At 50.5% G+C, this 25,498-nt stretch overlaps 1 protein-coding gene across 1 annotated transcript in view; it reads right to left on the reverse strand.

Annotated features, from left to right (window-relative positions):
* The window catches only part of GABBR2 (gamma-aminobutyric acid type B receptor subunit 2), a 1,712,046-nt gene that overhangs the window by 262,543 nt on the left and 1,424,005 nt on the right, over positions 1-25,498 (reverse strand). The window contains exon 12 of the mRNA XM_086967412.1: positions 15,403-15,510. Within this exon, the coding sequence (XP_086823538.1) occupies positions 15,403-15,510 (108 nt within the window). The remainder of the gene's footprint in view (positions 1-15,402; positions 15,511-25,498) is intronic.

Genomic DNA, 25,498 nt, shown 5'->3' on the forward strand with positions numbered 1-25,498 from the left:
CGCAGGCCAGGGGGGCCTTTGCATAGCCACTCTCAGTCCTTGAGTACCCTGGTGGGTGTACTCCGGCTTCTGCTTTCAGTGTGAGGGGCAGGCGCATCAGACGCCCCACAGGAGGTGGAGCCAGCATTGTGCGGACAGGGGCGGCCAGAGTACCTTGTTGATGGGGGCTTCGCCCTTCCTGGGCCAGGTGCCGGCTGAGTCATCAGTCGCTCCCCAGGAGGGTGGAGCCAGCATTGTGGTGGCAGAGCACAGCTACAGTTCGAGTCAAGAGGCACTCCTACCTCCCACTAAGGTGTAATCTGCGCATTCACCACCTGTCATCCCCCCAGCCCTGTCACTCACACGTCCCAGACAGTCAGATACACATACCAGCAGAGGCGGGCTGAAATGGTTAGGCAAGCAAATGCTAACTTTCTAAAAGTAGCATTTGCAAACCCAGGATACTAAAATAAACTTTACTAAAAGAACTATTTTATCATCCTGAGTTCAGGCATACTAAACACGACTCGCTACCATGCTCCTTGAGCCTGCTGGGATTATAGGGCGTAATAATTCCAGCAGCTCAGTCTGGCCTAATGGAGCAGGTAGCCTTCAATAGTGAAATACGGTTTTGGTTGTAAGTCACTACTAGGACATGCCACACACATCAGGGCTTGTCCTACCTTACACCTACAACGCACCCTGCCCGCAGGCCTACCATAGGGGTGACTAATATGTAGTCAAGGGAAGGTTCGGGGCTGGCAAGTGGGTGCACTTGCCCAGCTAGCGTGACAGTACGAGACCGCACGTGGGTTCTGCGGTCGCAGTTCCCAGACACATCTTTCCGGCTGCTTCGGTGGGTGGCGCAACCAGCGCTGCAGGCCCACCAGCAGTATTGGCATCTACAAGCCCCGGCACTCTCTAGTGCACTTTACTAGGGACTAACAGTAAATCCAATGAACCAATCATGGATACCAATCGCATGTACAATTTACAGTAGGGAGCACTTGCACTGCGGCACGGGTCAGCCGTGGCGCAGTGCCCTGAGTATCGGAAAACCAGCAAAACATCGGAGGCACATCAGCAAAAAGTGGAAGGGAGACTCACGTCAAGGTGCCAGGTCTAACATGTGTCCCCTCCAGCTGAAATGTGGGGGGAACTACCCTTCCCCAGGGAGTTCCACATCACTAAGGCGGAAAAATCTGGACAGACCGTCAGCGTTGGCGTGATCTGTGCCAGGGCGGTGTTCCACCGTAAAGTCCATACTCTGTAGAGAAATGGACCACCTCAACAGTTTCGGGTTCTCACCCCTCATTTGCATCAACCATCTGAGGGGCCTGTGGTCCGTCTGAACTCGGAAGTGAGACCCAAACAAGTAGGGTCTTAGCTTCTTCAGCGCCCAGACCACAGCAAATGCTTCACGCTCTATTGCACTCCACCTACTTTCCCGTGGAAGTAACCTCCTACTTATGAAGGCTACGGGTTGGTCAAAGCCCTCCTCAGTCATCTGTGAAAGAACAGCCCCTACACCATGCTCTGAAGCGTCTGTTTGCACTATGAATTCCTTGGAGAAATCAGGAGCCAGGAGCACGGGCGCCGTGCACATGGCAGTCTTCAGGGTGTCAAAAGCCTTCTGACAGGTGTCAGTCCAAATCACATTCCTGGGCTGCTTCTTCGAAGTCAGCTCTGTCAAGGGGGTCACGATCGTGCCATAGCCCTTGACAAACCTCCTGTAATACCCAGTGAGCCCCAGGAAGGCTCTCACTGCAGTCTGGGTCTTGGGGGGTTCCCAAGCCAGGATGGTCTCAATTTTGGGCTGCAAGGGTGCTACCTTGCCACTCCCAACTTGGTGTCCCAAGTACACCACGGAACCCTGCCCAATCTGGCACTGGCTTGCCTTGATTGTGAGGCCTGCTCTGCGCAGGGCCATCAACACTTCCCAGAGGTGTCGCAGGTGTTCTGGCCAGGTGCCACTGAACACCGCGATGTCATCCAGGTAGGCGGCACTGAACTCATCCAGCCCAGCCAGCACCTGGTTGACCAATCTCTGAAAGGTGGCAGGGGCATTCTTCATTCCAAATGGCATAACCCGGAACTGGAAATGCCCATCTGGTGTAGAGAATGCCGACCTCTCCTTTGCCCCATCGGTCAAGGCGATCTGCCAGTACCCAGACGTTAAATCAAACGTACTCAGGAACTTGGCAGCCCCCAGCCGATCAATGAGCTCATCAGCTCTGGGGATGGGGTGCGCGTCAGTCTTCGTGACTGAATTGAGTCCTCTGTAGTCCACACAGAACCGGAGTTCGGGTGTGGCACCAGGCGCAGCAGCCTTCGGAACCAAGACCACGGGGCTGGACCAAGGACTGCTGGAAGACTCAACCACCCCGAGGGCAAGCATCTTGGAGACCTCCTCCTTGATGCAGGCCCGGACCCTGTCAGTCACCCTGTAAGCCTTATGCTTCACAGGTAAGCTGTCTCCAGTGTCCACATCATGGACGCACCAATCTGTGACACTCGGAACCAGGGAGAACAGATCTGGAAACTGCCCCAGCAACTGGCGGCAGTCTTCCTGTTGTTCGGCGGTCAGGGTGGGTGAGAGGTTAACTCCATCCACTGACCCATCTTTCTCACAGGCCACCAAGAGGTCAGGAAGAGGCTCCGACTCCTCCTCCATTCCGTCATCAGTTGCCAACAACATGCCCACTTCGGACCTTCGCAAGTGGGGCTTGAGGCGGTTGACATGTAGGACCCGCAAAGGGTTCCTGGGCGTCTTCATGTCCACCAAGTATGTCACGGGGCTCTTGCGCTCCACAACCTCAAATGGGCCTGTCCACTTATCTTGAAGGGCACAGGGCTCCACTGGGGCCAGGACATACACCTCTTGTCCAGGCTGAAGCTCGACCAGAGTGGCATTCTGGTCGTACCACCGCTTCATTTCCTCCTGGCTCGCTTCCAGATTTGCCTCGGCAAGTTGTCTGAAGCGTCTGGTCTGGTTTCTGAAGGCCAGCATGTAGCTATATACATTCTGGGGAGGTTTCCTGGGAGATTGCTCCCAGCCTTCCTTTACCAAACTCAGCGGTCCTCTCACGGGGTGACCGTACAGCAGCTCAAAGGGGCTGAACCCTAGGGACTTCTGTGGCACCTCGCGATATGCAAAGAGTAGGCATGGTAAGAGGACGTCCCACTTACGCCTCATCGGACCTTCTAGGCCCATGATCATGCCTTTCAGGTTTCGGTTGAATCTCTCAACCAACCCGTTACCTTGGGGGTGGTAAGGCGTGGTGAACTTATACGTTACGCCACACTCTTGCCAAAGGGACTTCATATACTTGGATATGAAATTGGTCCCCCTGTCGCTCACCACCTCTAGAGGGAATCCCACTCGTGAGAAAATTCCCATCAGTGCACGTCCCACCACGGGGGCCGTCACTGTCCTCAGAGGGATGGCTTCAGGGTACCGGGTGGCATGATCCACCAAGACCAGGATGAACCTGTTGCCCATGGCTGTCTTGGGGTCCAGAGGCCCAACGATGTCAATACCCACTCGCTGGAATGGCGTACCGACCACAGGGAAGGGTTGGAGGGGAGCCTTGTTCTTCCCTCCCGTCTTCCCACTTGCCTGGCAAGTCGGACAGGTTCTGCAATGAGCATCTGAACTCTTATGCATTTGGGGCCAGTAAAAGTGGGTGACAAGCCTGTCATAGGTCTTGTCCATCCCCAAATGTCCTGCTAAAGGCACATCGTGAGCCAGACCCAGTAGGAAGGCTCTGAACTTCTGGGGTACCACCAGCACACGGGCTGACCCAGGTTCAGCAGCCTTAGGCTCTGAATACAGGAGGTCGTTCTCCCAGTACACATAATGTGTTTTGGCCTGAACACCATTGGCCTGGTCTGCAGCCTGCTGCCGCATACCCACGAGAGAAGGGCATTCTTTCTGCTCCTTGCAGAATTCCTCCCTGGAGGGTCCTCCTTCTTGCTGCCAATGGGTCAGCTCAGGCAGGTCCCCCAGTTCGGCGATCTGTTCCCCTGTAGGCTCCAGGGCATCCCCCTCAAGGTCTGCTTCCTCCTGGACCGTGGGAACTTCAGGGGCCGGTTTCCCGCGCCCCCTGCGCCTTCTCCCTAAGGCCGGTTCCTGGGCCTCTCCTTCAGGCCCCAGGACCTCTTGATCACCCCTACTGGCTGCCATCGACCGGGTGGTCACGCACGCCCAGTCAGGCAGACCCACCATCCGTAGGTGAGTCGTCTTCTCCACCTTTTCCCAAGGGGAGTGCTCCAAGTCATTCCCTAGCAAACAGTCAACAGGCATGGTTTTCCTTACACAGACCTGCAGAGTACCAGAGACTCCCCCCACTCGAAGGGAACTTGAGCCATCGGACACTGACTCTCAGAATTATCAGCGTTGATAACCCTACAGTAGGCATGGGGTACAACCTGCTCTTGAGACACCAGGTGCTGCCTCACTGCAGTCACACTGGCTCCTGTGTCTCTAAGAGCCTCAGCTTCCTTACCATTGATGATCACCACCTGCCCATATTTCTTAGTGTTAGAGGGCAGGTAGTTCGTAGGGATCATCTCACTGTCTCCCAGCGAGACTAGGGTCATGTGAACGGGATCTCCACCCCCCGGGATCATCACTTCTCCTAAGTGAACACTAGTCACTTGACGGGGCGGAGCACCAGTGGGTGCGGGTTTTCCAAACAGGCGACACTTGGGGTCACTGGATATGTGCCCAGGCTCGCCACATTTGAAACAATTGAAGGGCCCCTTTGGAACAGGTTTACCTGTCGGGGCCCCATTCTGCTTCGGGGGTGGGGGAGGCTGAGAACCCTGCTGCGGGCTCCCCTGGGAACTACTTTGGGGGCCTTTTTGGAACCCTTTCTGTTTTCCCCCCTTGTCCCCCCCACTCTTCTGCTGGGGACCCTGCCCACTCTTGGCGGAGTCTCCCACGGGACCCTTGTGGACCCTGGTGCTGAGCCAGCGGTCCGCCTCCTCAGCAAGCTTCCTCGGGTTGGACAGCTTGCTATCGATCAGGTGTTGGCGTAACTCTGGAAAACAGTGATCAGACAAGTGCTCCCATGCAATCAAATCAAAGAGACCTTGAAAATCATTCACTTTGCTACCCTTCACCCAACCATCCAGTGCTCTGCAAAAGTAAGTCACATACTCCACATACATATTCCCAGGCCGCTTAGTACATCCCCTAAACTTCTGTCTATACATTTCAGGGGTAAGCCCGTACCTGTTCATCAAAGCTTCTTTCATGTGGGAATAGGATCTCTGATTCTCAACGGGCAAATCTAGCAAGGTATCTCTCCCTTCGCTAAGGAACCTTCCCCACAACCCCGCTCCCCAATCCTTGTCAGGGACCCGGTGGGAGGACATGGCTACCTCGTATGCCCTAAACCACTGTCCTATGTCATCCCCCTTAAAGAACTCTTTAACTACGTCCTTCGGGATGTGCACTCTTGACTCTACCTGCACTGGCGATGTGCTGCCACCAGAGGGAGGACGATCCAAATCTCTCTCCTTGAGACTTATCTCCCTCATTTTCACTTCATAATCCATTTGGTGCTTTCGCTCTTCCAGCGCCATTCTTTTGGTTTCAAGCTCCAGTTGGATTTTCAATTCTGCCAGCTTCCTCTCATGATTCCTTGTTTCCTTCCTATCTGCCAGCTCTCTGGCGACAGGCCTTTACCAAAGCTGTGCACGCTGTCTTGTCGTTCGAGATCCACCAGATCCCCAAGTGCATTCTGCTCCTCCGTTGCATCTTGCTCCGCGAGGGCATCTTGATCCTCCGGGGCCTTTCTGGACTCTACCCAGGCTTTCAGGGCCTTGTAGAATTCTGGCTTATTCTTGCAACCAGCGTGCGGAACCTTGAGTTTCTTACAGAAAAACTTCAGCTCGGTTTTTGAGTATTTATCCAGCTTCGCGGCGTCCCACTCGACCTCAAACACCTCCGAGGTCGTGGACTCCGCTCCATCCAGGCTCTTTGTGCCCGGCATGGTTTTCGCACTCGGAATCTTCTTTCGGCAAAATTCAAAAAGCAAAGTCTGTGGCTAAGTAACTGGACCGTAATCCCTGTGTAGTGGTCAGAAGCTCAGGTATAGATATCGCAAGTGTAAATTCGAAAATCCTCACCGCTGCGTCCAATGTAGGAAGGGGGAGGCTCCAATTGGCGCAGTGCAACACTAGCGACAAGCAGGGACTCTCTCTTCCTCGTCAGGGCTGAGGGTTACCTTCCAGACAACCTCTGCTTACCCTCTAGGTAGTGTGGCTTAAGCAGTCGTAGGCTAATCCTTGGGGCACATAGGGTTAAACACTTGCAATATTACACCTTCACAACCAACCCACCACACAACGAGACCAGACTGTATTCTGTAAAAATATATATCTTTATATAGATTTTGAGCAGGCTTGTGAATACAGTCAACGTACTTTACGGTATCGGTTTCAAATTACTTAGTTCAAGTTGCCACAGTTCTTTCTAGCAATAAGCGTTCTCTTAGGGCCCTCAGGCCGGTGTCAACAAAGTTCTTGTGGAGCCGGCGGCTTCCAGGGGATCTGTCCCACGTCGCGTTGCCTTCCCGGGGTCGCTCTTCGTTGCGGCTCTCAGCCGAGCAGTTCACGGGTCGTCCGGGGCAGCGGTGTTCTGTGGCGGCAGGGTCCTCTCCTCGTCGTCCGCTCCGACCCTGGAGGCGGCGGCTGTGTGGTGGCGGCAAGTGGCAGTACGGTCCCCAAGTGCAGGACGTACCCAGCCAAGTGCCGGTGCAGCTGTGCGCTCACAGCTGAGCTGTCGGGCAAGATACCGACCTAGTGGATTCTCACAGGGCAACTGTCCGTCTTTGCAAGTGGATTGGCTGCTCGTGGCGCAGTCAACTCGAGAGCTTGGACCGGACGGGTCCTCCTTCGCTTTGCTCTCGGGCTCCCGGTGCAGTTGCGGTCACGGTGTTCGGGCCAGCGGCGGCTGGTCCTTACTTTGCTTTCGCTGTTGCTTTGGGCCCCGGTCACGGTGGTCAGGTGGATGCCGTTGCCTTGGAGGAGATTCCTCCGTCGGTACTGCAGCGATAAGCAGCACACACAGTCGCTTTCTTCAGGGTGTAGCGCCCACTGGTCCCGGGGCGCTGGTCAGGGGGCAAGTTCAGTTTGCAAGCCCTTGGAGATCTTTTAGCAGAGTTTGGCACAAAGTAAAGCAAAAGTCTTCTCGCAGTCTTTCCTTCTTCCTCTCCTTCGGCAGCAAGGCACCAGACACAGGCAAGAGTCAGCACCCTTCCTTGTCTCTCACGGTCCTTCTCGTCGGGCAGAGTTCTTTCTGTAGCCCAAACAGGATCTAATTTTCAAGGAGCAGGGCTCCTTCTTTTATAGGCCATTTCTTTTGTTCTCGCAGGCCAGGGGGGCCTTTGCATAGCCACTCTCAGTCCTTGAGTACCCTGGTGGGTGTACTCCGGCTTCTGCTTTCAGTGTGAGGGGCAGGCGCATCAGACGCCCCACAGGAGGTGGAGCCAGCATTGTGCGGACAGGGCCGGCCAGAGTACCTTGTTGATGGGGGCTTCGCCCTTCCTGGGCCAGGTGCCGGCTGAGTCATCAGTCGCTCCCCAGGAGGGTGGAGCCAGCATTGTGGTGGCAGAGCACAGCTACAGTTCGAGTCAAGAGGCACTCCTACCTCCCACTAAGGTGTAATCTGCGCATTCACCACCTGTCATCCCCCCAGCCCTGTCACTCACACGTCCCAGACAGTCAGATACACATACCAGCAGAGGCGGGCTGAAATGGTTAGGCAAGCAAATGCTAACTTTCTAAAAGTAGCATTTGCAAACCCAGGATACTAAAATAAACTTTACTAAAAGAAATATTTTATCATCCTGAGTTCAGGCATACTAAACACGACTCGCTACCATGCTCCTTGAGCCTGCTGGGATTATAGGGCGTAATAATTCCAGCAGCTCAGTCTGGCCTAATGGAGCAGGTAGCCTTCAATAGTGAAATACGGTTTTGGTTGTAAGTCACTACTAGGACATGCCACACACATCAGGGCTTGTCCTACCTTACACCTACAACGCACCCTGCCCGCAGGCCTACCATAGGGGTGACTAATATGTAGTCAAGGGAAGGTTCGGGGCTGGCAAGTGGGTGCACTTGCCCAGCTAGCGTGACAGTACGAGACCGCACGCGGGTTCTGCGGTCGCAGTTCCCAGACACATCTTTCCGGCTGCTTCGGTGGGTGGCGCAACCAGCGCTGCAGGCCCACCAGCAGTATTGGCATCTACAAGCCCCGGCACTCTCTAGTGCACTTTACTAGGGACTAACAGTAAATCCAATGAACCAATCATGGATACCAATCGCATTTACAATTTACAGTAGGGAGCACTTGCACTGCGGCACGGGTCAGCCGTGGCGCAGTGCCCTGAGTATCAGAAAACCAGCAAAACATCGGAGGCACATCAGCAAAAAGTGGAAGGGAGACTCACGTCAAGGTGCCAGGTCTAACAGTTGTCTGTTGGTTCAAGGTTGTATTCATTTTACCACAGAAAATCTCAATGCCATAGGATAAAGTGGGGCCAACCTTTGCTCTCATTACCTCCAAGAGGGGAGCTAGGGTTGGACCAGAAAGATCTTTTGCAAGTTTGCCCAGTGATACCATTAGGGTCACTGCTTTGGCTCCGATCTCTCCATGCTGTTTTTTGTAGCCACATTTTGAGTCCAGGTGGACGCCTAAGTATTTATAGGACCGGCCAATTTCAAGGCTGACATTGTTGAATGACCAACCGCCCCCTGTGTATCGTTTCTTGCCAAATGTGACTACTTTTTTTTTCTGCAGGTTAACCTCGAGTTGGTTATTGATCGTGTAATCAAACAATTTGTCGAGGAGTCTTTGTAACCCTACCCTGGTTAGACTGAAGAGAGCCAAGTCATCGGCATATAAAAGATTACTTAGAATCATGCGACCCACCTTTGGAGAGTGATTATTGGTGTCATCTAGGGCCGCTGACAGATCTGCTACAAATAGGTTGAAGAGAAGAGGGACCAGCACACATCCCTGCTCCACTCCTCTGGTTGTCATTATTTTGCGTGAGAGATGTGTGCCGGTCCCCAACTTCACCCGCACCCACGTCCTAGTGTGAAGCTGAATTATTCCCTCTAGTGGTATCTTTGGAATCCCCCACATCTTTAGTTTGGCCCATAGGGCCTCCCTGGGGACTCTGTCAAATGCTGCTTTGAAGTCGACAAAGCAGCAATGAACTAATCTTGAGGTTGCAACTGCCCTATCGACAAAGGTTGATATTGCTAGCAAGTTGGTACGGGTTCCTGAGTTTGCCACAAATCCTGTCTGGTTCATTGGTAGTAAATTATTGTCCTTTACCCATAACCTTAGTCCTCTAGTAGAAGACCTGCATAGTGCTTTGCTTCTATGTCCAAAAGGGCGATGAGTCTATAATTGCTCAGATGTGCATGGGATCCAGATTTATAAATCGGGTGTATTATGGCTCCCCGCCATGACTCCGGTATTGTGGCTGTTCTTAATGCATAATTGAAGAGATTGGCCAAAGTTCCTGACCAGAGGGCAATATCTGAGTTAAACAAAGTCTGTGGCAGGCCATTTGGGCCTGGCGCCCCATCCGATCTAGCTTTTGCCAATGATTTCGAGACCCTTTCCTGTGTTATGCATAGGACCGTGCCCTTGGCTAGTCTCGGTTACGGTGACGTTTCCAATGATGCTTGGGTAATCTGGAGACTTAAAGTGATCGAATAGGAAATTTGCCCAGTCTGATTCCAGGATATTAGCCGATCCCGTACACATTGTTCCTAAGCTGGTGTGGTTAATAAGCGCCCAGAATTTCCTTGAGTTTTTTTGCTTACTTTCCCACACCAGTTTACTCCAGAATTGATTTTTGTGTGCCCGTTTGTCCTTTTTGGTCGCTTGCTTGAGTGATTTTTGCGAAATTTGATAATTGGATATACAATTACTGTTTCCCGGAAATTTGGCCAGTGCCCGCAGGGCCTTATTTCTCGCTTTTTGTTTAGTGACTTCGTCGTCTCTGATCATGTAAATTGATGCGTCGAGGTTACCCTTTGAGCTTGGTGCCTTGCAGGAAACAATTGGATCAAGTGGGAGCATAACATGGACCATGATTCTGTTGGGCTGACCTCTTGCTCCCGGCCCAGTCTTATTATGTCCGAGCTTGCCCGAAGAATATTCGGGCTGATTTCATCTGTCCACTTTAGGCGCTTCAAGTTCTCTATGTGGGTTCCCCGAAATGTCGATGGTGCCTTTTTATGATGCTCAGGGTTTATGTTAAAGACTGTAACCTGGGGCCTATGGTCGCTTTCGGTTCTTGGGTGTATTCTAAAGTCAGTAATACATTTTAATAGGGGTGCGGTGCAAATCGTGTAATCCAGGTGTGCTTGCTTAGAGCCATTTGTCCAAGTCCACTTTGGTGGAGTGTCCCCGGCTGTTCTGCCATTAATGACAAGATAACCTGCACTGTAGAATTGGCTCACACATAGGTCGCCTAGATTACTTTGAGATTGTATTAACGGTTTAGTTTGGATTGTGGCCTCGGAAATTTGGATTAAGGGGGGGGGCGTCGTTATCAGCTGCGTTTCCCTGAAATAGGTAGATGTTAAAGTCCCCAGTAACTACACAGTCTGAATTAGGTTGGTCCGTGACTATGTCATTCATGATCTCAGATAGCCGAATTAGATGATCCTTTTTTGTGCATGTGCTGGGGTTGATGTAAACACTTAAGAGGAAGAGGGGGCGATGATTCCGCCAGTGTTCGATCTTAACCCCTAAGATCCAGTCTTCCTTAAATGGCCATCGTGTAATTCGGGCTTTTAAAGAGTTTGATACATAAGTTGCCAGTCCGCCTTTTGAATGGCCAAAGCGACTGTCCCTTATTGCTGGATTCCATATCTCGGTGAACCAGAGCACTGGGCACCCCTGTAAAGCCCAGGTTTCCTGTAGTGCTATTACTGAGTGACTCTGCAAAAAGGGTTGCATATCTGAGTCCCCAATTATTTTTGACGTAACCCACTTATATTCCAGGAGCATAATGAGTTAGTTTGTTCCGATGGTAAGTTAGATGCTGCTCCTAGCTGTAGAGGGTGTGCTGGTGTTTTTGTACCGGTTGACATGATCGTAGGATTAGGTGGTCATTCGTGCCTTTTACTTGATAAGATTGCTGGAAGCCAGTCCCACCTTTGGCCAATATCTATAGTGGGTGCATCTCTGAGTTGAATATTACTATCTTCTTCTGGCCCTGAGGCGTCATTCAGGATTGAGTAGGTTTTTTCTTGACCATTCTGCCTTATCATCCCGGTTTTTTGAGGTGGTGTTACATGATTAAGGAATTTAATTGGATAGCCTGGCATGGCGTATGGGTAAACTCGAATACCCCATTCCCTTAAAGTTGCTTTGTTGTTCAGAAACGTAGATGCCCACTTTGCCTCCTTAAATGTCACCAAAGTTACTTCCGATGGTTGTGTTCCCCTTGGTGGGAGGAACTCGATGGCCTCAATTTCATTAGATACTAACCCCGTAAGTCCAGGGATCCCCTCAGTCAGTTTAAGTATGTTTGCTCTGTTGAGGATGTCGTGACGACCCTTTGATTTGTATTCAGGGGCTAAAATGATATATGAGTATGATGTGACCTTGGCAGTCTCTATTTGATGGTGACATTTTGTGTTTTTATTGGATGTCGGTCCTTCATTATGCTTGTTCTCCTGAGCTATCAAGTTGGTCCTGATCTTTGGGGACATGCAATGGTTTATGAAGTGGTCTGATCTCTGGTTGTGGATCGTTTTAGTCAATTCCTGGCCCAGCATTGAAACGTCACCCTGAACTGAAAGTGTAACGTACCCTGTTTTAGGGGCACTTCGATTTCTTTGGGTCTTAAAGTCCCTTTTTTATCTTTTGTCATGTCCTTATTTACTGAAGCCGGACCGGGCTCTTTTTTGGCTACTCGCATTGGAGGATCCGTTATTTCCTGGGGGCTCCCCATTATAAGTTGGTTCTTAATTGCTGATGGGTCCTCTTTTGGCTTGAGCGCAGCGGAATTTCCCAGTGAGGGTGGGGCGTCAGTCACACTCAGAGCCCATTTGCTTGATGCCGTTGAGAATAGTGGGTAGTATCCTGGGTTGGCGGCAGTTGTTAGTGCCTTGGCCTTGTTTCTTTGTTTACGTTGTCGTTTGCGTTCTCTTTTGCTTAGCTGGGGTCCAAACCCTGGCTGTTTGACCTGGATGGAAAGGGCCAAACACTGAGGGCTGACCAGTAGGCCATTCTTGGAATTAACCGAACTAGTGGTGCCTCTTTGCGGGGACCCCATCTTTCCCTGCTCGGCTTCTATCTGGTCAGATTGTGTGTGACCTGGGTTTGATTGAACCCTTGCCTGGTTTAAGCGGGAGTCTATACCCTCAGTTTGCTTGATGGCTTCTTTGACGTCTGGCTGGTAAGTAGCTTGATCCTGGGACCTATGTGGTGACTTTTGGGTTGAAACTTCCGGTGTGGTGCCTTGATTGCTGCCCCTCGAAATCCTTACCTCCTTTAAAACACTGGCCAGGAAGTCAGGGAGCGATGATAGGGAATCAATTATTGGGGAGCAACAGCACACTGACTGCATTAGTTTTGTTGACGCTTGAGCACCTATAATTAGATTGTTCAATTGGTCTAATTTATTACCTATCCCTGCTGTAAATACGGCTAGCGTATTTAGGAGATCAACCTGTACATCCAGTTTGTCCGAATGGTAGTGTAGGGTGTTGACAGTTTGTTGGAATGTCTGCAAAAGTTGGGGCCAAACGCTGGTGGCTGTGTGGACATCATGATTAGAGTTTGGGACAGTGGGAGAGACGTTTACGGGGTTTTGGGTGTCTTTGAAGAAGTAGGACAGATCAGCTAAGAGCTGGTCACTTGGGTCGATTTCATTAGGAGTCTTTTGGGACGGAGGCATTGTTAATTCATATGGTACGAATGAATGCAGAACCGTAGGCAAAGGGCTCGGCTCCGTCGGTTGAACAGTAGGTGTGCTGATTAGATGGGGTGTTTGAACAGGGCTATTACTTGGCACGGAGCTTTGGGCATGGATTTGGGCACAAATTAACTTCCGATGTGGGTCCGATAAATCTTCAATTACAATAACAGAATCTTCTTCTCCGTTGGGGTTGCCAAAGTACATAGTTTCTGGGTTTTTGCTATGGGACCAGTTGGCATTGTCAATGGACTCGTTGTTGGGGGTTGCGACAGAAAACCACCCTTGGTGTCCGCCGCCAGAAGAGCCGGTTGGGGACCCAAAGCCTCACCAAAGAATGTATCCTGTTGGCAATTGGCTTTACTTGATTCTGGGTTGGCACCACCCCAGCTTCCAAGACTTCCAAGTGGTTTGATTGGCATGGCGCCGGAGGTGAAAACCTCCCTAGCTTGAGCTGACTTGTTACTTTCGCCTTCCCAAGGCTGGGCATTCGGCAGTTGTTGTAGAGGGGAAGTTGGTTTCCACTCCCAAAGCGGTTTCCTGCTCCTGGTTACCTCCTGGAGCTGAGGCTGTTGAAAGATTTTAGGTATAGTTAAAAAATAATTTGACAAATCCGACTGCTTTCCTTCCTGTGATTTAGTCTTGATCATGGGCTTTTGAAAAGAACTGCGGCACCCTTCTGGTGATGTTCCGTCCACTGCCAGAATTTCACTGGCTGGGGGGGAGACCATTGCCTGGTCCCTTTTCGTTTTGGGACCGATGCCGTCTTCCTTACTTTCCCAGACCTCATCTTTGTTATGGCTTTTTGTTGCGGCTCTGCTCACCACGCGGAGGTTTCAAATAATCCTTGGCAAAGTTCAGTAACCTGTGAGGGCTGCGTTCGCTGATAGCAGAGTTGTGTGGGTCAGGCCGTCTGCACTCAGCTTGGTTTAATTTTCTGAGGCCCGTAGTTTAGTGGGTTCTGACTCCAACTGGGGGCTTGCTGATAAGTTGGCGTTAGAGATTAATAGAAGCTGGATAGTACGGTGGCGCTTTAAAGCCTTTTCTTTTCCAGTTTTTACGAGGGGTGCAACACTCTTTGTACCGCAATTATTTACCCCCTCTGTGTTCACTGTCCAGCGTTATATCTCCTTCCTGACGGATGATATTTAGCAGTGGACCATGATGTGTGATGAACAACGGTGTGGGATGTCTTGGCGGTGTGTGTAATGAGGGCTTTTATAGTTCTTTAACACTTGCCTCTAGCCTCTGCGTTCATTGCATTAATTCCTCTGCACTCACTGCCTTGGTCCTCTTCCCTCTTCTCTCTGGCAGCTGGCTGCCTCTCTCAGCTGGCAACGCCAAGAGCTCACGCTGGCAACCCGCGCTGACAGCCCCCGCCTCCCCTGCCCCAGTACAGCTCGCTCTGCGGTCCGGGGCTCACAGAGGGCTCAGCTTTAGCGCTCTGCCTTAGCGCGGCACCTACCGGATTGATTAAGGTCCGAGAACAGCAGGCTGCCGCATTAGTCCTTGGCAGGCTTGGCTTGGGGAGCCGGCGTTGGCAGTGCCCTACTGCGCGGGAAACCTCTGTGGGTCCGCTCCGGTTCTGCAGGGAATGGCAATTTCATGGGCTGCCAGCTATCCCGGTTATCCGCAAGCTGTGATGAACCTCATGAGCCTCACGAGCCCCGGCTCCTCGGCACTGCTCCTCCTTTGGGGGCCTCGGGACCAGCAACAGCGGCGGCAATGGCGGCCAACAGAATTTGAGGCCAGGCAGCTTCTCGGCGTCAGCGTCAGGGTCAAGGTTGGTGTGGGGCTCAGTATTGGGCTCAATATCTCGTAAGCCCCCCTGATACTTCCGACGCTCCGCCACCACAGCTAAGCTGCAATCTGCTTGACTCGGGAGGCACGGCTCTGGTCTGCTGCAAACTCCGGCTAGGACTCACAGATCCTACACACATGATTGGTGTACTGCTCTGGAAAAACTAGCCTTTCTACTATTAGGGTCTGGCTAGCCCCACTGTCCCTAAGAGCAGTGACATGGATCCCATTCACCGTTACCTGATGGAAGTGACGACTCCCACCCTCGAGAATCACAAGCTCACCCTCTGATTCTATCCTCACGCTAAGGAAGATCAGAGCATGGTCTATGACCTTCCACTGGGGACCACTTACTCCTCAAGGCCACATTGGCCACCCCGGTTGATGTCCCATCAGTTAGTTGGTGGTTTCTAAGGTTTACTGGGTCTTATTCACAAAGGTAAAATATACATTTGGGTACTATATGTTTTGCTATTCACAAACTCAAAGTATAGTTGTCTGTGTAGTATCTGAACCTGCATTCAATCGGAGTTCGAGGTTCGAGGTTGGAAAGCAGATCACGAGACGTACTACATTAAACAGAAATCAGACATGTACATGCAAATATCACCATTATCACTCGATGTGATTTGTCACTGAAAGTTAATTATTTCCTAACCTTTTTCTTCATCTTCACATTTTTGAAAATGGCATGAACTCGCCACGTCTTCGCAAACATTGCTCCAAATGCAGTTGTGTAGCCGACAGTAAGAATCCACGTTCGAACCTAAATCGAGGAAAAATTAAAAACAGACAACTGGTTATTCCGAACCTTAGCTTTAGTACGTTCATTAAAAATTGCTGATGTAATTAAAAAGGAAATAACTAGCCTTATATTGATATCTTTAGATCGCAGAATTAATTTACATTCAGCGAAATATTTCTAGAAGCCTTTAATCCGAAATTATAATTTCTTTGTACTCTGAACCGATCCTCGATTTTTACGACCACAAAATAATTTCCCGCCTTCTCTAAGGCAAACAATCTTTCATGGAATTAAATATAGAATGCACAGGCAAAGCTTTACCAAAAAACAAGGAAAACATTCTATACACGTTAGAAGAAAATGCACATTTTGAAAATGCAATCGAAACAAAAGAAATACTATCCCTATACGTCCTGTGCGCCACCTAAGAATTTGCTTCAACCATAAGTTACATTGAAAAAAAAAACATTTACTATGCTAGTTCCACAGTCAACTGGCGACTATTTGCACATATTTCAACCAAAAAAATTAAATGACATGTTCTTATGTTTTCGTAGGAACATGGAGCAATAAAAGAAGAAATGGTCAGTCAAAGTTTATCTCGTAAGGATACAGACATTTTCCTCAATTTGTTGTCATTTTCTCCTCAAAACCTTATCTTTCCCTACCAGGAGACTCACACATTCAGAATTTCACAAGACAGACCTTAACTTGAATCAAGTGTAAAAAGATAGTCAAACAGATCTGCAAAACCTTAATATTCTCCGGTTTGAGCTAGTGAGATCGTCTGTTTTAGCAATATAACTTGTAACTATATGTCGACCAGACAGTTCTACTGCTACATTTAGTCAGAATGTCCTCATAATTCTTGGCAATTCTAAAATAACCAAGCATTCACGTTATGTAGAAACTTAAAAACTCCTTGTCCACCTAAATAAAACATTGTATCTCATCAGCCTAGTACACAAATGTTGTCAGATTCCGTATTTTGAAGGAAATGAAAAAAATAGAAAGCCTTCGTTGGTACCTCGCATTTGCAAGCACTAAGTTCAAGTACAATTCAAAATGTTTGGTCCATTAAACTATTTGCGAGGTGCAAACGGTGTTTTAAGCATTTGTCTAGAAACCATCAAAATTCGAAACCCCAGCAAGCATCAAAAGGTTTGCTCAGGAAATGGCAATTTCTTGAATCTTTGCCTTGAGCACTTCAAGAAGCTTCCTTGAAGAAAAAACAGTGAAGACAGCAGATATTAAAAAACAAATCAAGGCTGTCAACGGTTTTCTTTACATGCCTTCTCCCAACGGTTCTTCCAAACCTACATATTTGTATTTTGACACAACTTCTATTTTCCCCTGCTCAGCCTCCAAGAGACTGACGTATTTTGTCATCCAAAGATTGAAATATTTGTTCTGCATTTATAACTAATTTATTTTCAATGCATCTCCCTCCCCCACTGAAACGGTTTTTCTAGAAGTAATGGAATATGTAAGGAGCACCCTGTATAAAGGAGGCAAGGCCATTTTGATCATGTTGGACTTTTCAGCGGCCTTCAGTACTGTCCCCATTGAAGACTCCTCGGTCGCCTGCAGGGAATCAGGATTATAGATAAAGCTCTGAACTGGCTCACCTCTTTTCTGAATGAAAGAAGCCAAGAGGTTTGGATGCCTCCTTTTTCTTCTAAAGTGCAGGAACTGACAGTTTGGGTACCTCAGGGCTTGGCTATGAGCTGTAGCTTGTTCAACATTTACCTCAGATCATTAGCTGTATTAGTGGAGTCTCTAGGAACTTAAGTAATCTCCTATACAGATGACACTCACCTTCTCTTCTCCTGTGGGAAGGGATGAGTGTTGGCCCGGGAGGCTATCAAAAACTGCCCCTCTAAGGCGTTTCAGTGGCTGGCCATTAAACAGCTAAAATGCAACCAGGATAAGACCAAGACCATGGCCTCTGGTTCACCTGCACGTGACCTATGGAGATCTTTCTGGCCGAAGGAGGCTCACCTACCAGGCCCTCAACAGGGCGCAATAAAGAACATAGGCATTACATTAAATTGTGCCCTCTCCTTCCAACCACAGATCCAGGTGCTGACAGTCTCCTGTTTCGGACTGCTACAGATTCTGAAAAAAGGCCTACATTATTTGCCGGCTCTTCTGGCCCCAAATGCAAAGGCAGTCAGATGGACTTTGCAGGTCTTGCCCAACTTGCCAGGCAAGCGGTACGAGTGGGAGGAAGATCAAAGCTCCTCGCCAACCTTTGCCAGTGGTTGGAACGCCCTTTGAAAGGGTAGGGATGGACATTGTGGGGCCACTGGATCCCAAGACAGCCATGGGCAACAGGTACATCCTGGTCTTGGTGGACCATGCCACCCTGTACCCGGAGGCCTTCCCTCTCAGGAAAATGAGGGCACCAGTGGTTGGTCGGGCGTTAATGGGGATCTTTTCCCCAGTGGGGTTCCCCAGAGAGGTGGTTTCTGACAGGGGGGCCAATTTCATATCCAAGTATATGACATCCCTGTGGAAGGAGTGTGGTGTAACCTACAAGTTCACCACCCCTTACCACCCACAAGCTAATGGTCTGGTGGAGAGATTCAACCAGATCTTGAAGGGCATGATTAAGGGTCTAACAGAACCCATGAGGCATGAGTGGGTCGCCTCTTGCCTTGCCTTCACATTGCGTACAGGGAGGTACCACAGAAGTCACTTGGGTTTAGTCCCTTTGAGCTTCTGTATGGTCACCCTGTGAGAGGACCTCTGAGTTTGGTGAAGGAAGGCTGGGAGGGAGCTCCCAGGAAAACTCCCAGGACGTGTTTAGCTACGTGCTGGCCTTCGGAAACCAAACTGCTCACTTCAGAAACTCGCTCAGGCAAACCTGGAAGCAAGCCAGGAAAAATGAAGAAGTGGAATGACCAGAATGCCACTCTGGTCGAATTTCAACCTGGGCAAAAAGTGTGGGTCATGGCCCCTGTGGAACCTTGTGCCTTGCAGGACAAGTGGACTGGGTAGTTTGAGGTGGGGAGCTCAAAAGTGATGTCACCTACCTGGTGGATTTGTGGGATCCCAGGAACCCTTTGAGGGTCCTCCACGTGAACCGCCTCAAACCCCACTTCGAGAGGTCCGAAGTGAGCATGCTGTTGGCGACAGATGATGGGACGGAAGAGGAGTGTGAACCTCTCCCTGAACTCCTGTCTACCAAGGAGCACGATGGGTCAGTAGAAGGTGTGATCCTCTCCCCCACACTGAGCCCAGAACAGCAGAGCGATTGTCACCAGTTGTTGGGACGGTGTGCCCCACTGTTCTCTCTGACCCCAGGTGTCACTCACTGGTGTACCCATGACATGGACACCAGTGACAGCCCTCCTGTGAAGCACAAGATTTACAGGTTGACTGACCGGGGGCCAGCATTAAAGAGGAGGTCGCTAAGATGTTGGCTTTAGGGGTGATCAAGCCTTCCAACAGTCCTTGGCCCAGCCCCGTGGTCTTGGTCCCAAAGGCTGCTGCACCCGGTACCACTCCAGAACTGTGGTTTTGTGTGGACTACCCTGGGCTCAATGCCTTCACCAGGACTGACGCACACCCCATCCCCAGAGCTGATGAGCTTATTGATCGGTTGGGAGCTACCAAGTCCTCAGCACGTTTTATTTAACATCTGGGTACTGGCAGATTGCCTTAAATAATGGGGCCAAGGAGAGGTCAGCATTTTCAACCCCAGAAGGACATTACCAGTTCTGGGTGATGCCCTTTACGTTGAATAATGCCCCTGTCACCTTTCAGAGGTTGGTCAACCAGTTGTTGGCTGGGCTGGAGGATTTCAGTGCTGCCTACCTGGATGACATTGCAGTGTTCAGTTCCAGCTGGGAAGAACACTTGCAGCACCTCAGTGAAGTGTTGAAGGTGCTTCAGAGGGCAGGCCTCAAGATCAAGGCCAGTAAGTGCCAGAACGGGCAGGGTTCGGTGGTGTACTTGGGACACCAGGTAGGAAGTGGCCAGGTGGCGCCCCTACAACCCAAGTTTGACACCATTCTGGCTTGGGAGCCCAACAGACCCAGACAGAGTTTGGGGACTTCTTAGGACTCACCGGGTACTACATGAGGTTTGTTAAGGGGTATGGCACCATTGTTGCCCCCTTATCAGAGCTGACTTCCAGGAAGCAGCCCAAGTAGGTGATCTGGACTGAGTCCTGCTGCCAGAAAACTTTTGATGCTCTGAAGGCCGCCATGTGCACAGCACCCATGCTCAAGGCACCGACTTCTCCAAGGAATTTGTTGTGCAGACTGACGCTTCAGAGCATGGAGTGGATGTGGTGCTCTCACAACTGAACGAAGAGGGCCTAGGCCAGCCTGTAGTCTTCCTTAGCCAGAGACTACTCCCCAGGGAACAGCGGTGCAGTGCCATGGAAAGGGAAGCTTTTGCTGTGGTCTGGGCACTGAAAAAGCTAAGACCATACCTGTTTGGAACTCACTTCCAGGTTCAGACAGACCACAGGCCCCTCAGATGGTTGATGCAAATGAGGAGTGAGAATCCAAAACTGCTGAGGTGGTCCATCTCCCTACAGGGAATGGACTTTACGGTGGAACACCGTCCTGGCACAGAACACGCCAATGCAGATGGTCTGTCCAGGCTCTTCCGCCTTAGTGAAGAGAACTCCCAGGAGAGTGGGTAGTTCTCCCTACTTTCAGCTGGAGGAGACATGTGTTAGACTTGGCATCTTTTGGCATGTTTCCCTTGAGTTTTTGCGTTCTGACCTCCCAGGTTTGACTCTGTTTTTGCTGGTGTGTCTGTGCACTTTTCTCACTGCTGATCAGTGGTAAAGTGCAAGTGCTCCTGTGGTAAATTGTGTTATGGATTGGTGTTTCCGTGATTGATAATTTGATTTACTTGTTATTCCCTAGTAAAGTGCACTGAGTGTGCCAGGGCCTGTGAGTCAAATGATACTAGTGGGCCTGCAGCACTGATTAGGCCACTCACATGAGTAGCCCTGAAAAGGTAACTCAGACCCGCCATTGCGGAGTCTGCGCGCAGTTTGTAACTGCCATGTCAAATTGGTCAGTGCACCCACTTGCCAGACCCTCACCTTCCCTTTACTTACATGTCAGCCACCCCTAAGGTAGGGCCAAGGAACCCCCTTTGGGCCGGGTGCAGTGTATGTGAAAGGTAGGGCATGCCTTGGTGTGTGTGGCATGTCCTGATTGCGAATTACAGTCAATTTCGTTTTTCGCCATTGCAAGGTTACCTGTTCCCCATAGGACAGAATGGGGAGTTTGTTTATAACATCGTATAAACATAACTGGCCTAGGGAATTAGGTAGATAAATAAAGTTTAGCATGCCTGAACTCAGAATCTAAAGATGCATCTTTTAGTGACGGTGATTTCTACATTCTGTTAAAATACCACTTTTAGAAAGTAGGTATTTTCTATTTCTATTTCTAGGTTTGGTGAAGCGCAGCAGCTACCCCAGCAATGGGGCGTCCCGGCGCTATGAGACAAGCACGCACCAGAAGACAGAAAAAGAAGGCGGGGAGGGGGAGGGGGGCTTAAGGAGCAGGGAAGAGGTAGGTCTTGATAGATTTACAGAAGGCTGAGAGGCAATCTAAGGAACGAATGCTGAGGGGGAGATCGTTCCATAGTTTGGGACCAAGGACGCTAAAGGAGCGGCCTCCAGTTCGGCAAAGCCTAATCCTGGGGACGGTCAGAAGGAGTTGATTGGAAGAACGGAGTGCACGACCTGGGACATACGGTCGGGCCAGATTCCGCAACAGAGGGGGATTTCCTTGTTTAACGATCTTAAAGATTGTGGTAAGAGCCTTAAATTTGACTCGGTGTTCCACGGGCAGCCAGTGGAGCTTACGGATGGTGGCTCTAGCAGAGCATCTACGTGGTAGGCCAGCCAACGTTCTGGCCGCCGCATTCTGGATACGTTGGAACCTAGCTGTTTCCGCTTTGTTTGCTCCCAGAAGGAGGACGTTAGCGTAATCCAGGCGTGATAAGATGGTAGCCTGGATAATTAGCTGGCGAGCTTTAGAGTCGAAGAGCCCAAGTATAGGCCTGAGGTTCCTTAGGAGACCTATGCAGGTGGCTGCCACCTTTTTAGTGTGGGACTGGAAGCTGAGGTTGGCATCCATCCAGACTCCCAGATTTTTAACACAATTTTTAGGGAGTGGAGTGGCGCCCAGGGATGACGGCCACCAGTGCTCGTTCCATAGGCTGGTGTTTCGGCCAAGGAGGAGTACCTCTGTTTTCCCGGCGTTAAGTTGGAGGTAGTTGTCCGTCATCCATTGTGCCACTGCTGCCATACCCTCTTTAAACTTGGATGCCGCGATGGACGGGCTTTCCGAGAGGGTGACAACCAGCTGGGTGTCGTCGGCGTATGAGACCAGCGTGAGCCCCCACTCTTTTGCCACGTCAGTAAGTGGCTGGACGTAGAGATTAAAGAGGGATGGGCTCAACGCTGAACCCTGGGGGACACCTTGAGCTATGGGATGGGATTTGGAGAGAAATGGAGGGGCCGACACCTTGAAGGATCTATCCCTGAGAAAGGATTGAAACCATGCAAGAGCGAGGCCAGTCACACCGGCCATCTCCAGACGTTTCAGAAGGATGTCATGGGATACCGTGTCAAAGGCTGCGCTGAGATCTAGGAGAATCAGCGCAGCACTTTGACCGGAGTCTAAAATCGTCCGGAGATGTTCTGTGGTGGCCAGTAGGGCAGACTCAGTGCTATGGCCTGCGCGAAAGCCATTTTGAGAAGGGTCTAGAATTCCGTGATAATCCACATGTTTCGAGAGGATACCATTGACATGGGCCTCAGCTATCTTGGAAATCCAGGGGAGGAGGGATATTGGCCGGAAGTTTTCCGGTTTAGAAGGGTCGAGGGTGGGTTTTTAATTATCGGTGATACCCACGCTTGCTTCCAAGCTATGGGTACAGATCCAGAGGTAAAAGAAAGGTTAAGGATGTTCAGCATGGGGGATAGAAAAAAATCAATCGAGTCCAGGAAATGAGAGGGGCTCATGGGGTCAGCTGGGGAGCCGGACTTCACTTTCTTACACCGGTTGGTCAGGTCAGCAGCAGTGATGGCAGGAATTTTGGAAAGTGGAGTGAGCTTAGAGGCTGGGGTCTTAGGTAATCCAGAGGGAGGAGGGATCTGTGGAAAGGTCGCGTAGATTTTTTGGACCTTTTCAACGAAATACATTGCAAGCTGCTCACATTGTTCGTTGGAAGAAATTTTTAGTGGGGGCGCCCTAGGGTTTTGGAGTTCTTTAACTAATTTGAAGATGGTTTTAGTTGGATTCGGGTTGGAGCTAATTTTGTTGGCATAAAAAGAGGCACGGGAAGATCTAATGGCTTTATGATAGATTTTAAGCCTGGATAGATAGTTTGCCTTATCCTGGTTGTTGTAGTTTTTTCTCCATTGGCGCTCGGCTTTTTTACACTCCTTACGCATTGATTTAAGGGTATCGTCAAACCATGGATTGGAAGGTGTATTACGTCCTTTGGTCAGTTTAGCCGGAATGAGAGTGTCAAGGCCATTGCTGATCCATGTAGTGAACGAGGTGTAGATTGCGTCAATCTCCTGGTTAGCTTCGAATTGGAACTCTCCAAGGGTTTCATGAAGAGCAGGGGAGGAGAGTTTATGCCACGGTCTTTTTAAACGCTGGTTGGATTCAGTTTTATGCTGACGTTGAGGAGTCGGAACCATCAGTTTAATAAGGTGGTGGTCTGTCCATCCCATCGGAGTGGGGGTATCTGTAACTGCCTCCTGAATGTTAGTAAAAATTGGATCTAGGGTATGGCCTGCTATGTGGGTAGAGGCATGGACTAAAGAGTTAAGTTGTAATGCCGCGAGGTCTGCAAGAAGGTTGGTGATTGTATGGTCACCAGTCGCATCAAAGTGTAGGTTGAGATCACCTAAAATGGTGAAGTTAGCGTATTTGGTAGTAAGCGCTGTGGCCGTTTCGAGGAGGGCGTCAATAAACCTAGTGGCCTGGCCTGGTGGGCGATAGATGTATAGGCCGGATAGCGTAAATTGAGGGGTCACGCTGATTTTAAATTGGGCGCATTCACAGTCTAGGAGCGGTTCTTTGGTAAAAGAGCAGGTCAGGTGCTTTTTATAGATAATTGCTATGCCACCACCACAAGAATCGCGGTTAATGGCGACCAGTTGGAACTCGTCTGGGAGCGTTAGGTTAGGGATGGTAGTTATGCCGTCTCGGAGCCATGTTTCGCACAGAAACAGGACGTCGGGATTTTCCTCCTGAAGAAGCGAGTTCACCTCAAGGTGGTGTTTAGTGAGGGATCTGCAGTTAAGTTGTAGTATCTTCAGCGGCGGGGTTGTTGTATTGAGACGGTCACCCCACACGTGGGTGGGCGTGTTGGTGGAGAAATGGCAGCGGTTGCAGTTGAGTTGCGTGAGACCTAAGATGCCAGTAGCATCAGAACATCTTTGGGTAGGGTTCAGGTGTAAGAGTTCCTTACCGTCATAGCGTATAAGTGGGTATGGCCTGGAAGGACCAGGGGGACTGGCGAGAGGCGATGGTCTGGCGATGACGGGCGCAGACGGGCTTGCCTTAGGTGCGCCTTCGGCGCGCAAACGGCGCTCCCGCTGCGCTTGTCCGCTGCGCTTCCGGTGACAGCACATGATGTAGGCGGTAAAGGGGGCGTGGCCTGCGAGGTGGGCGTGGCCCAAGGAGTCGCCGATTGGCGTCTGTCAGGCCGAGCGTTGCAGCCGGCGCTGAAGAGCGTCCCTTGGCAGTTTAGGTGAGCAAGTTACAAGGTTTACACAGAATAGATCACAAAAGATTTCAATAGTTTTAAAAAAGGTGCTAAAACGCTCCCGGCGAGATTGCCTGCGGAGTGTAGTACAGGTCTGTGTGGCGCTTGTATTTTTGGCGCTTTTATGCGTTCACGAGTAAAGGGGGCGTGGCCTGCGAGGTGGGCGTGGCCCAAGGAGTCGCCGATTGGCGTCTGTCAGGTCGAGCGTTGCAGCCGGCGCTGAAGAGCGTCCCTCGGCTGTTTAGGTGAGCAAGTTACAAGGTTTACACAGAATAGATCACAAAAGATTTCAATAGTTTTAAAAAAGGTGCTAAAACGCTCCCGGCGAGATTGCCTGCGGAGTGTAGTACAGGTCTGTGTGGCGCTTGTATTTTTGGCGCTTTTATGCGTTCACGAGTAAAGGGGGCGTGGCCTGCGAGGTGGGCGTGGCCCAAGGAGTCGCCGATTGGCGTCTGTCAGGTCGAGCGTTGCAGCCGGCGCTGAAGAGCGTCCCTCGGCTGTTTAGGTGAGCAAGTTACAAGGTTTACACAGAATAGATCACAAAAGATTTCAATAGTTTTAAAAAAGGTGCTAAAACGCTCCCGGCGAGATTGCCTGCGGAGTGTAGTACAGGTCTGTGTGGCGCTTGTATTTTTGGCGCTTTTATGCGTTCACGAGTAAAGGGGGCGTGGCCTGCGAGGTGGGCGTGGCCCAAGGAGTCGCCGATTGGCGTCTGTCAGGTCGAGCGTTGCAGCCGGCGCTTGCTCAGTCATCCTGTGTGCCTCTGTTGGAATGTGGATTGCCTGTTGGGGTTTTGGATGACAGAAGGCTGAGAAGCAGGCGTGGCTCCAGATAGTCTAGGTGGGTCAGGAAAGGGCTGAATAGGCCTGGGCTGCAATTGGGGAAGGGGGAGGAGATTTCCTTGCACCTCAAAGGGCCTGGTCTGCCTCTGACCATGCCGCTTCCACCTCCTGCCAGGAAGTCACACCAGAGAAGGCAGAACTTGTTCTGGCTGGGCACAGACACTCTCTGCCTAAGAAATCAAAGGATTTTGGAATATAAATATTGGGGCCCAGACCCCTGAACTTTGGAACTCTTTTGGACCAAAAAGACTGCCAAAAAGAAGTGCCGGAGAAGCTGTAAGGAGGAACTACCACTTTGCTGTGTTGGCCTGCAGTGGCTGCTTCTGTCTTGGTCAGTGAAAGGACTAGACTGAACTTTCTGCAATCTACTTTGTGAGTTTTTCCAAGGGTTTGAGGTA

The sequence above is a fragment of the Lissotriton vulgaris genome, chromosome 4_1 (genome assembly GCF_964263255.1).
Source record: "Lissotriton vulgaris chromosome 4_1, aLisVul1.2, whole genome shotgun sequence".
NCBI lineage: Eukaryota > Metazoa > Chordata > Amphibia > Caudata > Salamandridae > Lissotriton > Lissotriton vulgaris.